This window comes from Trichomycterus rosablanca, chromosome 15, assembly GCF_030014385.1.
Source record: "Trichomycterus rosablanca isolate fTriRos1 chromosome 15, fTriRos1.hap1, whole genome shotgun sequence".
Lineage (NCBI taxonomy): Eukaryota > Metazoa > Chordata > Actinopteri > Siluriformes > Trichomycteridae > Trichomycterus > Trichomycterus rosablanca.
The window spans coordinates 30,187,253-30,201,789 of NC_086002.1; the positions used below are offsets into that span (position 1 = coordinate 30,187,253).

General features: G+C 37.3%; 3 protein-coding genes and 1 pseudogene across 3 annotated transcripts in view; all 4 read right to left on the bottom strand.

Annotated features, from left to right (window-relative positions):
* The window catches only part of LOC134328691 (NACHT, LRR and PYD domains-containing protein 3-like), a 1,194,473-nt pseudogene that overhangs the window by 192,847 nt on the left and 987,089 nt on the right, over positions 1 to 14,537 (bottom strand).
* On the bottom strand, positions 1,863 to 6,528 carry LOC134329506 (uncharacterized). Its single transcript, XM_063010792.1, has 3 exons — positions 6,524 to 6,528; positions 5,763 to 6,236; positions 1,863 to 2,261 (listed from the first exon to the last, which is right to left on the bottom strand). Exons 1-3 carry the CDS (start codon positions 6,526 to 6,528, stop codon positions 1,886 to 1,888), a joined length of 855 nt encoding a protein of 284 aa, XP_062866862.1. The 3' UTR covers positions 1,863 to 1,885.
* Positions 9,753 to 10,186, bottom strand: LOC134329508 (histone H3). Its single transcript, XM_063010793.1, has one exon. It carries the CDS (start codon positions 10,184 to 10,186, stop codon positions 9,776 to 9,778), a length of 411 nt encoding a protein of 136 aa, XP_062866863.1. The 3' UTR covers positions 9,753 to 9,775.
* Positions 13,132 to 14,537, bottom strand: part of LOC134329357 (uncharacterized) — a 29,399-nt gene continuing 27,993 nt past the window's right edge. Inside the window, exon 2 of the mRNA XM_063010596.1 lies at positions 13,132 to 13,556. Within this exon, the coding sequence (XP_062866666.1) occupies positions 13,139 to 13,556 (418 nt within the window). The 3' untranslated portion in view covers positions 13,132 to 13,138. The remainder of the gene's footprint in view (positions 13,557 to 14,537) is intronic.

Genomic DNA, 14,537 nt, shown 5'->3' on the forward strand with positions numbered 1-14,537 from the left:
ATGAGACACACATCAGTCCGTGTCTCTCAGACTGTTGCAGGCAGAAACATACTGAGCTGCTACAGTGCTTCTCTCCTTCTCCTCTCCTAACATGATGCTCAGTTTCTGACTGCTGTTATTTATGTAGTATGTAGATTCAGATTCAAGTAGCTCTGTAGGCATGACAGTAGAAAACAATATTGCCAAAGCAGTACAAACTATAAACAGTAAAACTGAACAGAGAACAAAAATAATAGACAATAAAAAATTATTTGTCTAATTTACATAACGATATACAGAGGATATAAAAATGTTCTTAATAAACATATATAGGTGTGTGTGTGGGTGTGTGTGTGGGTATGTACACACAAATTTGTTACCCACTGTCTCTCAGGTGGTGTAGCGTTGACACATACTGTGCGGCGAGCGTTTTCTGTAATTTTTCTAATTCTGTAAGTGTTTGGTGATTTGGGATTTGTTGTTTAAATCTGTCTGTGACATTTTCTCCATTTTCAAATGGATTTCTGGATCAATGTCATTTCCAAACTCATACATCTTTTGTTCAGTTTTATCAAATGTTTTAAAACTCAAATGATCATACTCACTCCATAGTTTGTGTGGAAGCTTTATATAGTTCTTCATTTGTATGGGTTCAAATCTTTCAGTTCCTTTTGTCATAATTACTTTGGCTTCCTCCGGTGTTCCGTTTAGCCGTATCATCACTTTACAGTTCCTAGTCCATGTGACTTGTATTTTATGTTGTTTTCTAAGTATACGTGCTTGTCTTGCAATATCTGCATTCTTTTTGGTAAGATTCTCATTGATGTACACTCCTGTTCCCTTCAGCTTCTTCGCCTGCCTCAGTAGTTCAGTCCTGTGCTTTCTATTCACAAACCTGACCACTATGGCAGGCTTTGTTTTGCTGTTTTTGTCTGGGCAGAGTATGGCAAGCTGAAATATTGTTAGTTTGTAAGTTTATATTCTTACTTTCAAAGAACTTTTTAACTTGCCATTCCAGAGATTGCAGTTCCTCTGATGAGACGTCTTCACCATCTTTGCATTCAGCTACACTGGTGTAGGATCTATGTGAAATTTCCAGTCCGCTTATTATTAAATCTTCCATCTTTGTATACTGTTCCAGGTCATCAATTCTTCGTTCTAATCCATAAATGATTTTGTCTTTTTCTTTAACTCTGGTCTTTAACTCTTTAACTTCATCCATTAAGTCCAGTAGCATGCTCTGCTGTTTCACCACTTTACTCAGTTCCACAGACATAAAATGCAGAGATTTTTTTATCTCTTTTATTTCCTCAGATATGTTATTGATTTTCTTGGGTAGCATGTTGTTCAGTGTCCTTGTATTATGATAGATAGTACAGTGTAAATAGCGTATCGGCCTTAGAACATAATAGATAGCTTAGCTTACAATGCTCATAAATAAAATAACAAACACGAAAACGAAGGCTATTCTATCGATAATTTTAGTACTTTCTCGTTAGTTTTGTAAACGCCTAATACAGTTAGTTATCGTTTTTTTTTTTTTTTTTTTTTTAAAGTGCCGGGTTTGTTTGGCGAGATCAAGGAGTGTAGCAACTCTCTCCCTACGGCTCTGAGTGTATTATAATATCTTTTTTAAGATTACTGTGATATTTTATTGTGTAATCTCCTAAACTCACCACATAGTGAGTCATGTACAACTCGTGAAAAACAGCAGTGCCCAAAACTAGTAATATATTAAAAAGTAAATAAAAAAAAATCAAGTATTATAAACATGGGAAACTAGCTAGATACAGTGTGTATAACATATTCAGACAGAATATTAAAAAAAAAGAGGAAAATTCTCTTAACTTGATAAGATGGGTGGCTCTTAAAAGAACCGTTGGTTTGCCAGAGTGACTAAGGCGCTTTACTTGGAGCTGGTGTACTTGGTGACGGCCTTGGTACCCTCGGACACGGCGTGCTTGGCCAGCTCACCGGGAAGCAGCAGGCGCACGGCGGTCTGGATCTCCCTGGAGGTAATGGTGGAGCGCTTGTTGTAGTGAGCCAGACGAGAGGACTCACCAGCGATACGCTCGAAAATGTCGTTGACGAAGGAGTTCATGATGCCCATAGCCTTGGAGGAGATCCCGGTATCAGGGTGGACCTGTTTCAGGACCTTGTACACGTAGATAGCGTAGCTCTCCTTCCTGGACTTTCTGCGCTTCTTGCCTCCTTTGCCGGCGGTCTTGGGGACGGTTTTCTTGAAGCCCTTCTTGGGCGCGGCCTTCGGGTTTTTAAATAAACTTTATTGTACAAATTTATATCACATTACAAATATCGTTTACATCATACACGTACAGCAATATTACATTAATTGATACATTTCATGTAATAATACAAATATTTACATTTTCTTTTAGAATTAATTAAACTCGAACACTATTTGTCTAAAGTCCATTAAAAAGGTCCCATGGAATTGTCATGCGTTTAGATTTCATTTTACATTTTTTCATGCATTTTAATTTGGCCATACATTGTTTAACTACATCTTCACAATCAATATACACATTTTCAGTTGTCATTTTACATCGAGTTTTCCATATTTGATTCACCACTACAGCAATCACAATCCAATACAAAAGTCTTTTCCCACATAGTTTATCAAGGTTAAAGCCACCATAAATGACGTTTTTCCTAGACAGTTCTATATCTAATCCCAAGTCCTTAATACAATTCCAAATTTCTCTGGAGCGTTGACAGTCTACTAGTAAATGCCCAACTGTTTCGTTTTCGTTGCAATTTGGCATTGGACATAAGTTAGTTTTAACAAAACAACTCCACTTTACTACTGCTCTCACCGGTAATCTACCTAAGGCTGACAACCACATTGTATCTTTCAATTTTCTAGATATTATTTTATTTTGTAATAAATCTATAAGATTTTCATTTTCCTCTTTTGTGCAGTCTTTAAACTGTATCATACCATTATATGTGTAATTCGCAATTTCTTTATGAATTATTTTATTGGACTGCGTGACCCAATTTATTTCCAAAAGTCTATATTTTTCGACAAAGTCGCCATATAACAGTTTATAGTAGGGGACATCTTTCCTTTTCTTCCCTCTTAGTTTGGCCCATTCATCAGTATTCCCTAACCAAGCTGCTTTTCGAGCTAAGCTTAAACTAATATGTTTGCAATAATTAATTTTAAGCTTTATTCCAAAATTAGTTGCTTCTAGTCCTCCATTCTTTTTAGCTTTATATAGGAATTCTCTTTTAACTATTTCGAAGTTTCTACCCCATATTGTTCTGATACAAATTTTGTTCAATTTTGTTATTATATTTTGCGTTGGTGGAAATACAATGGATAGAAACAATAATTTTGCTAATATAAAGACATTAATTAAATTTATTTTTGCTTCATAACTTGTTTTCCAATTCATTAATTTGTTGGACTCTTCAGTAATTTCTAATATTTTCTTATTCCAATTTTTATCTAATGCATTTTCATTGCTTATTTGTATACCAAGTACTGTGATTTCATCTTTTACTTGTATACTAAGACTTGGTTTACTCTTTGGGTCACCAATCCATACTGCTTCTGTTTTATTTTGATTCAAAACTGCTCCAGATACTTTCTCATAATTTAAAAAGTGATCATTGATTCTATCTAATTCTCTTTGGTTTTTTATGAACAAAGTTATGTCATCTGCGTAAGCTGATATTATACATCTGTTCATTTGATTGTTAACCTGAACCCCTGATAACATTTGATCTTTTTTAATTTTGAACAACAGAGGGCTAATCGCTATCACATATAAAGCTGCACTTAGTGGACATCCTTGCTTAACTCCCGTGTATATATCAAAACTTTCAGTCAGGTTCCCATTCACATTTACTCTTACTTTTGATTCTTTATATAACAGTTTAACCATATTTATAAATTCATCAGGAAACCCATACCATTGCAATACTCTCCACAGATAGTCTCTTGATAGAAAGTCGAATGCTCTTTTTTGGTCCAATGCAATCATGAAAAACCCAGGTACATTAAGGCCTTTGCATGTAATAATTTCTCTAATAATACATAAGTTATCCCACATGTTTCTCCCTTTAATTGCACATGTTTGCTCTTGTTCGATAATAGAATTTAAAATTACCTGCAACCTGTTCATTAAAATTTTTGCAAAGATTTTATATTCCACATTCATTAGAGTTATTTGTCTCCAATTACTTAAATCATATTCATCACCTTTTTTAAAGATTAATGTTACTATACCTTCATAAAAACTATCGTACATGTCCATTGTTTCTATTCCATGGTTAAAAACTGATGTAAGTAAATCAGACAAATCATCAGACAATAACAAATAAAATTCAGCAGGAAAACCGTCGGAACCTGGAGATTTTCCTTTGTTTAACGAAGCGATAGCTTTACTAACTTCTTCTTTGGTGATTTTCCCAACAATTTCCTTAAAACTTACATTTATACCTTGGATCGTTTCTCCTAAGAAATTATTTACATCACTCTCATTAGTGCTTGTTTTTTTATACATTTCTTTAAATGATTTAACAATTTCATCAGCTATTTCTTTTCCATTGGTTACTATTGAGTTATTTCCTGTCCGTATTCCTTTAACATTTTTTGTTTCTTTACGTTCTTTATATTTCTTAATAAGATTATGTATATTACAATCAGTATTCTCAGGCCCTTCATAGCCACACATTACTTTTAAGCTGTTGCGGTAATCGCAGTTCAGTTTATCAATTTTTTCTTTAAGTTCATCTATTTCTGTTAAATCTTGTGGCGTTTTATTCATTTTTGTTTTGTTCTTTATATAATTTGTAAGTAATTCATCATATATCTGGTTTCTTTTTTGATTTAGTTCTTTACATTTCCTAATCAGCATATTTTTAAGCCTATTTTTTAAGATTTGCCACAATTCAAAATACGATTTAGAGATAACATCTAGATCTTTACATATATTTACCTCCTTTTTTAATTCATCTACGAGTGGTTTATTTTTCAGGCATTTCAAATTTAATTTCCAATAGTTTTTTCTAATTTTTGCATTTAAAAGAATTTTACAATTTACGGCTAAATGATCTGAATTTATTATCAATTCTGTTTTATATTGTTCAACTTTTATTTGGTTTGATACATATACTCTGTCTATTCTCGTTTTTGCCTTGCTATCAAATCTTGTGAAACCCGATTTATGAGGGTGTAAAGCCCTAAAAACATCTTTCATTCCACATTCATCACATATTTCTTTTAATACTTTTGCTGCTCTGGTTAGCTTAAAAGGTAATCCATCAACTCTGTCTTCCTTATCTGTTATGACATTGAAGTCTCCCGCTAAGATAATGTTATGACTGCAAAGCAACAATTCTCTCATTTTTTGAAATAGCTGTATTTTTTTAAAACTGTCTTGTGCTGTGTATATATTTATTAACCTAATTTTTTGATTTTCTAAAATGCAATCTATCACTAAAAGTCGACCTGGTATTAAATCTCTTCTCTTAATAATGTTTATCTGTTTTGTTTTAAAAAATATTCCAATACCATCCGCTGAATCATCGCCTATAGAGATTACAGATTCACCTATATTCCATGTTTGCTGTACGTTTTTTATGTCATCATGAGTTTTTAATCTTAATTCCTGGAGAAATAAAATATCTGCCTTTAACCGTTTTAGCTTATCTAATTTTTCCGTTCTATTTTTTTCCGTTTGTATTCCTCTTACATTATAAGTTATAACATTAATCCCCCCAAACATTAAATAAGTGGGTGAACATCTCACTTATCTTTTGGTCTCTTGGTTGTTGTCTCTGTTGGGGATCTTATACGTTTTCCAGTTTTGATCTCAGGTTGTTGAGTGTTCGATCTTCTCTCCAAGTTCGGTGATTTGTCCATGTTGGTTTCAGTATTTGTTTCCATATCCTCCGTTTTTTCATTAGTTCTCTTTAATTGTTCTGTTGTAGTTGTTTGTTCGATGTTATCCGCTTGTCTTTGTGCCGGTGTAATGTCGATATCCGTCGCCTCACTGCTTTCGCTGTCGCTGTCGTCTTCCTCATCACTGCTATCCACTTCATCGCTGCTTGTTGAACCGGATGACTCTTCCTCACTGCTGTTGGATTCTTTATTCGCTTGTTCTTGTTGTGGCTGGTCGTTGTTGTCAGGTTTATCACAAGCTGGATCTTTTGTTTCAGGTGTAGTTTGTTCTGGATCTTGTAGATTTGGTTGTGCTTGTTTTCTTTCCTTCTTTAAAAGGTTACTGAAAGATTTAGGACACGTGAAATACGAATGACCGCTTTGTCCACATAGTCCGCACTGTTCCACAGCTACACAATCTTTAGCTTTGTGTCCAAACTGTCCACATTTCCAACATTTGATTTTATCACAATCCTTAACCTGATGTTGAGCGGAATTACATATATAGCATCGTTGAATTTGTCCAGGGTATGAAATCTTTCCTACATAAGGACCCATAGCTATAGTGTTGGGCAATTGCTGGATCTCTCCATTCTCGTTCGTTCTTAGCTTGACTTTATATCTTCTTACTCCATACCATATTCCGAACTGATCCACTGGCTTATCCGGAGGTTGTAGAATCTCACAGTATCTTCTGATATAGCAATTTACGTCTTCATCGGCGATTCGTCCAGTCCAGAACTTGATGATAATATGGACAATATCTTGGGGAGCTGAGCTTGTGATATTCCAGTTTTTCCAAAAGCCTTCCCCAATCCAAGCATTGAATAGCTGGCAAAACTTTTTCAACATATGCTCCGTGTAGAAAACCAGCTCATATTCTCTTTGATTTTGTAAAGTGATAAAAGAGTAAATGTCTTTAGCTTCTATCCACTCAGAACGTATGAGATGTGCTCCAACTGTGCTACGATTCGGTACTTCCCCTTCCCCAACAAATTTCAACCTTACCCAGTATCTTCCGACCTGGGTAGGTTGGGCCCCAAATGGGGCCATGTTTGTTGGGGAGAGTCCAATAAGTAGGACCTAAAGGTACACTACTTATACAAAGGAAAAATAAGATTCTAGAAAAGGACTTCCAAACGTATTATGTTATAGTACGGCCTTCGCTGGTTCGGGCATGATGCTGCTGTTTCCTCTTGAACAAACTGCTAGTGAATATAGACGCTCTACACGCCCGCTTTATTAACCCTGCATGCTGAGTAAGACAAGATGAAACACGTAACTCTGATTGGTCCAAGGTCCTGGGTTTCTATTGGACAGACAACATACCGTTCCACGCCCCCTTCTGCCCCATTCACTAGAATCTGTTCTTTGTTGTCTGTTCCCGCTTAATCTGAGGTCGATACATGTTTTAAAACCGAATATAAAATAATCAATAGCAATATTTTGTTACATTTTATTAAATTTTATATAATATATATATATATATATATATATATATACTGTATATATATATATATTATAGATACATAGATCGATCAATTTAATTTTTTTGGTTGTTTAGTTTTTTAACCGAAGCATTCGGGCACAATGTTTTACTGTATTTTACACAAAGATCGTGTTAATGATTGTAGTGTAATCTACAGTATGGCTGTACATTGGTAGTATGCAAACACGCCGTATGAAGGCTAAACGAGAGATCTGATAGTAAACGTAATACTAAAACTACTAATGATAATTCCAAGCTTTTAGGGCTACATAAGTGAATTTATAAAAAAAAATGCATCAGTGAATGTGTTATTTTTACTTATGCTTTCAAGCTTTTGGGGCTAAACAAGTGATTTGCAAATCTACGCATCAGTGAACGTACTACTACTATTAACAATATTAATAATAAAGAAGGAATTTCTCTTTTGTAGTAAATATGTGTGGCTCTTAAAAGAGCCGTTGTGTTAGCGTGGAGATCTGAACGTTTAACCCCCGAATCCGTACAGGGTGCGTCCCTGGCGTTTCAGAGCGTACACCACGTCCATTGCGGTGACGGTCTTTCTCTTGGCGTGCTCGGTGTAGGTGACGGCATCACGGATGACGTTCTCAAGGAAAACCTTGAGCACACCGCGGGTCTCCTCGTAGATCAAGCCGGAAATACGCTTCACACCGCCACGGCGAGCCAAACGGCGGATGGCGGGTTTAGTAATACCCTGGATGTTATCACGGAGAACTTTGCGGTGACGCTTAGCGCCTCCTTTTCCAAGACCTTTGCCGCCTTTTCCTCTTCCGGACATCGTTACTGCTCTCGTCGAGATAAAGCGAGTCAATGCAGGACGAGCGTTCACAGTGAGCCTGTTATTTCCTTCTACCGGACCTATTTGAAGACGATGAGGCGGAGTTAAGCAGTGACCGCCCACTGTGACCGCAGCTGCTCGGAGTAGATCTTATAGAACGTGCTAGTGCCTCCACTGTTTTTCACAGTAAATCGGCTCACGATCCATCCAATGTTTTCCACATAACTATTACTGTAACTGATGTACGCTATGCAGTTTTTAGGAATGCTTTGCCAACAGGATAAAAAAGAAAAAAATTCAACCGGGCTTTTATACAACACTAAAACCTATTATAATGCAGTAGATCCGCAATATTTGTCTCAGTTTTAATATTGTACAATTAGGTGGGACAAATAGCCATTAGAGACATGACAATGTAGCCAATACAATCTATATCAGGAGATAAGGTTCAGTTTATGATCAAAATGGTAGTTGAAATAAGAAAATTTAGAGTAAAATTGGAGTCAATTAAACAAAATGCTTTAAAAACTTTTCAGTGTCTGTAGAAGTAGCATTAGAGACACGTTAGGGTAAATAAATGTACGTCTAACTCACCTGCATCGGTCTAAGTGTCTTTTTTAAGGTAAATAAAATGTGAAGGTAAAATTGTGTTTAGAAATGTGTAATATATAAATGGACAATGCTTGTGCTGGTTAGTTCGTGTGTGTGCCTGTGCCTGTGTCGTGTGTGTGTGTGTGTGTGAGAGAGAGAGAGATGTCTGAGTAAAATAAAAAAATGAATAAATACATAAAAAAATGAAAACATTAAACAAAAAATAAATAAATGTGTAATTGTAGAACTTACAGCACAAATGTGTAAGACTGAAAGATGTTAGTCTATGACAAGTGGACAGTTAATATATATTTATATTTATTTATACATAAAAATACATATTATACATACAGACGAAAACACATACTTACATACTCATACACACAGATTTAGTTTGTGTTGTCACATTTTAACCACGAGATGGGAGCCACGCTCCACTAATTGTGTATTGATTCTCCATAACATTATAATTACAGCTACTAGTACTATTACTGCCTATAATCCTATTATTACAACAATGTATAATAGAAATAATGCATTATTATGAGTAATTATGATTATTTACAGTTAATATTTTACAGTATGTATGTTCAAAATTGTTATTGCTGTGTTAATTACCTATAATAGTATTTTATTATTGACATTTATACATTATTCTGAATAATAATTTACTGTACTACTCATAACGACTATATTACTCGTACTAACTTAATGCTTAACAGAACCCCGTAAACATACACCACTATAAAAATTATTAATCAGTATGTTATAATACAATATTATAATTATGTGTTATAAGACGCCACCTGACAACCTTTAATCTGCTGTACTTATGTAACCCGTTTTTACTATTTATAACTGATAAACATAATTAATTTATAATTCGGAACCGACACACGCACACAAATAAATAAAAGAAAAAGTTATGAAAAATGCCCATTTCAGTGGAAGCATGTAAGTGGCTCTTAAAAGAGCCTTTGGGGATAACTGGATGGAGTGGGTTTGTTTAAGCACGCTCTCCGCGAATACGGCGGGCCAGCTGGATGTCCTTAGGCATGATGGTCACCCTCTTGGCATGGATGGCGCACAGGTTGGTGTCCTCGAACAGACCGACCAGGTAAGCCTCACTGGCCTCCTGCAGAGCCATGACGGCAGAACTCTGGAAGCGCAGATCGGTCTTAAAGTCCTGAGCGATCTCTCTAACCAGGCGCTGGAAGGGCAGCTTGCGGATGAGCAGCTCAGTGGACTTCTGATAACGGCGGATTTCACGCAGAGCCACGGTACCTGGCCTGTAACGGTGAGGTTTCTTCACACCGCCGGTAGCCGGGGCGCTCTTGCGGGCAGCCTTAGTGGCGAGCTGCTTCCTCGGCGCCTTACCACCGGTGGACTTACGAGCGGTCTGCTTGGTTCTTGCCATCGCGTCTGGAACTCTGCACTAGAGGTGGGCGGATCGATCCAAATATCGATATATCGATACCAACGCTAGTATTGATATTGAGCAATACTTGTGTAAAAAGATCGATACTCAAGCTTTTTTTCTCTCCCGCACGCACTGACTGCTGCGCACGCGGATTCATCAAAGTCTCTCTGTCTGTAAGAGCCCTCCCCCCTCTCGTCTTTTGTTGTTGCACCGTCACGTGGCTCAGCGGCGCCAGCCAAACAGCCATGCAGGTAGGCTCAGCCTGGCCCGCCCACTCAGCCCTTGCAGTCGCCCCTCGAGTCGACACGTCACAGTACGGAGAGAGACATGATACTGTTCTTAAATAAAAACCTCTAATCCTTTGTTCTCAACGGGGGGAGGGCCCACAGTGTAGCTGTATTCTTTCTCTATTCTCTATTTACACTTTCTTTATTTAATTTTCACTTATTGTTTTTATTTAGTTTAAAGCCAGAAGTGCACTGAAGGGAAGAAATTCCTTATTCTTTGTATTATTTTCTTGTATTGTTCGACTTGAAAAAAAGAACAAGTTTGAAACTGTTTACAATATTTGTTGTGGTGTGTTAATTTTTCTGTATTGTGGTTTGTCAGCTCTCTAGCCTCAGAAGATTGTTTTAATTAGCTTTAAGTTATATTTTTTTACACTCTTTATCTAAGAAAAAACGTCGAGAAGTGCACTGAAGGGAAGAAATTCCTTATTTTTTGTATTATTTTATTGTATTGTTCGACTTGAAAAACAGAATAAGTTTGAAACTGTTTACAGTATTTGTTGTGGTGTGTTAATTTTGTTGTATTGTGGTTTGTCAGCCCTCTACCTCAGGAGATTTTGTTTTAAGTTGTGTTGAGTGATATTTTTTTACACTCTGTTTATTTAGGAAAAAACAGAATTGAACTGAAAGGAAGAAAATTCCTTCTTTTTTATTGTTTTTCCTAAGAACAATTCTATTTGAAAAAAGAAACAAAGAAAGAAAGAACTAGAAAAGATGTCTAGTGAGGGGAGAATTTTTATTTTATTTTTGTATTGTGGTGGTATTTTCCTAATGTTAAGGCAAACCTTGTTTTGTTACTGTTCCATTGTTTCTAAACAAAAATGTTGATTGTGATAATAAAGTATTTTGTTGTCACGTACAATGTTTGGCGAAATTCTATCCTAGGTCTTTTGGATCGTTTGGATCTATGAAGCTTAAATATTAAAAAGTATCGGTATCGATATCGGCGATACTGGCCCTGCATTTACTTGGTATCGGATCGATACCAAAATTCCCGGTATCACCCACCTCTAGTTTGAGAAGCTCACAGCGGGAGAGCGAGTGAGTCTGCTAGTTTAAATGAATCAAATTATTCTTTGAGTCGATTGAGTCCCTAGACTCGAAAGAGTCGATTCACTAAGTTGATAGTACTCAGCAATCCAAGCAGTTGGAAGCTGAAGGAGTCGCTTCCCTACATAGTGCACTACGTAGATAGTATTTTAGATATTAATTTATGTTCCCTACATAGTGCACTAAATTGTATATCAGATAACGGATTTATGTTCCTTACATAGTGCACTAGATAGTGTATTAAATAGTGAATTAGACAATTGGTTTATTTTCCCTACACAGTTCACTAGATAGTGTATTACATAATTAATTATGTTCCCTACAGAGTGCACTAGATTATATTTTTGATCATAGATTTATGTTCCTTTCTTATTGCACTAGACAGTATATTAGACAATTGATTTATGTTCCCTACACAGTGCGCTAGATTGTATATCAGATAACGGATTTAATACGCAGTCGTAGTAAAAAAGTCTGTGTCTCCTTCATGTGTGTGTGCGTGTGTGAGTGTGTCGTTCTTGGCCGCTCGTTGTAGATTCCGGGAGATTTTATCTGACTTGTGAGAATCAGGGAGCCACTATGTATATGCGGGAGACTCCCGGAACTTTTTCTGTACTTTATTTTACAAAAAGCCAGAGTGTACAATGAGGGGGAATTATGTTTCTTATTATATAATTGTTTCTCAACAAAAACCCCAGACTTCATAAGTTTATTACATTAATAAAATTACTTTTTATTCACCTACAAACTGTAGTGGGTTTTCACTGCACATGATGAACTAATAAACACAAAATCATTAATTAGTCAAAGCAAATTGATGATACATTCACCTCATAAATCATGATACACTGCTCTACCCTACATGAAAGTAAGTACAAAGTATCAGTATCGGATCGATATCGGCGATACTGGCCCTGTATTTACTTGGTATCGGATCGATATAAAATTTTGCAGTATCGCACACCACTACTCTGCACTTCACTACTCCAACACGCTCTTTTTAAGTACCAGAGCCGCTCCGCGCTCATTGGGCGTCTTGATTACGCTCTTTTCTCATTGGACGATCGTGCTTACGTCAAATGTCACTTACTGGTCGGCGTTCTGCCGCTGCCTCGTTTCAAAAAACATAGTATTTCTTCTATGCTGTTGGCGGGATTAATAATACTTTCCATTGTTTCTTTGTGCTTTTAGAACACAGCTTACAATCGCATTTAAAGTATATAACTTTTTAAAAAATATATTATTGAATATTTCGTTCATTTTCCTTATTATTATTAGCATTATTATTATTTTTGTTCCATGTTTATTACACAAACACGTTTGTTGCACCACTTTTAATCGTCTATATTGTTGGTTTTGCTACCGCAAGTGATCTATAACTTGGCTAATGTATACATATATAGGGATATATGTAAAGATAGATAAATGGGGAAAAAATAAGTCGTACATATTGATTTGTTAATTTTACCATGTCATAAATCATGTGGTTTATGCCGTGTGAGTCTATGAAACGATATTACATTTATTTACACATTATCTGGGGAAATTGCACTTTTTCTGTGGAAATGGGTGGCTCTTAAAAGAGCCTTTTGGTTAGAACACGAGAGCGACTTTACTTGGACTTGGCTCCTTTCTCGGTCTTCTTGGGTAACAGAACAGCCTGGATGTTAGGCAGCACACCGCCCTGAGCGATGGTTACACCTCCAAGCAGTCTGTTCAACTCCTCGTCGTTACGCACGGCCAACTGCAGATGACGAGGGATGATACGAGACTTCTTGTTATCTCTGGCGGCGTTACCAGCCAACTCGAGGATCTCAGCGGTCAGATACTCCAGCACGGCAGCCAAGTAGACAGGAGCACCAGCTCCCACACGCTCGGCGTAATTTCCCTTACGTAGCAGTCTGTGAACACGGCCCACGGGGAACTGAAGGCCGGCACGGGATGAACGAGTCTTGGCCTTAGCCCTAGTCTTACCGGTGGTCTTCCCTCGGCCACTCATTTTGATGATCAGATGTGTTCGTCGAACAAAACTGAAGTAAACTGAGAAAGAGCTCGAAACGGTGTAATATAGGCAAACTGGCTCTCTCCTATTGGCTTAGAGCGACGGCACAGCTGAGCCAATCCTAAACGCGCCGTCATGTCTCAGGGAAACACATACACGCCCCCTCACATACTGCCCCCCCCCCTCCTCCCCTCTCTTCTCCTCCGTTCTCCCGCCCGTGTAATGTATGATACAGAAAAGCTTCTTTTTAGCAACAATTACATTATATTATGTCACAATAACATTTACACTAACAATTACATTATGTAAGGAGCTCATATACGTGAGTGCACATACATATACACATTTATACGGACAGTTTTATGGGGATGTGTGACAAAATCATTATTACACATAAAACAGGACCAGTTATACTTAGTGTTTTTAACTCCTTGCTTATCACTCTCTCCACAAAATATGTATGTATGGATGGTTGCATGTATGAATAGTTGTATGTTTGCATGCATGCTTATATGTATGTATGTGTTTAGGAAACGCGACTCTTTATGGGAGGATATAGGTGGCTCTTAAAAGAGCCGTTTTAAGAAAACGAAGTTAATAAAACATGAACAAGTTTACTTCTTCTTGGGTGCAGCTCTTTTGGCCTTGGCCGCTTTAGGCTTAGCGGTCTTGGGTTTGGCTGCCTTGGCTTTTTTAGGACTCTTGGCTGCCTTCTTGGGGGTCGCCGGCTTCTTAGGGCTCTTGGTGGCTTTCTTAGCAGCAGCAGCGGGTTTCTTGACCTTCTTGGGAGACTTCTTAGCTGCGGGCTTCTTGGCTGTTACCTTCTTGGGCTTCTTTGCAGCGGCGGGTTTCTTTGCGGCCTTTTTCACTTTAGGAGCGGCGGCTTTTTTGGCCGCGGGTTTCTTCACCTCGGTCTGCTTCTTGTTGAGCTTGAAAGAGCCTGAAGCGCCGGTGCCCTTGGTCTGCACCAGGGTGCCCTTGGTCACCAGGCTTTTGACGGCGAGTTTGA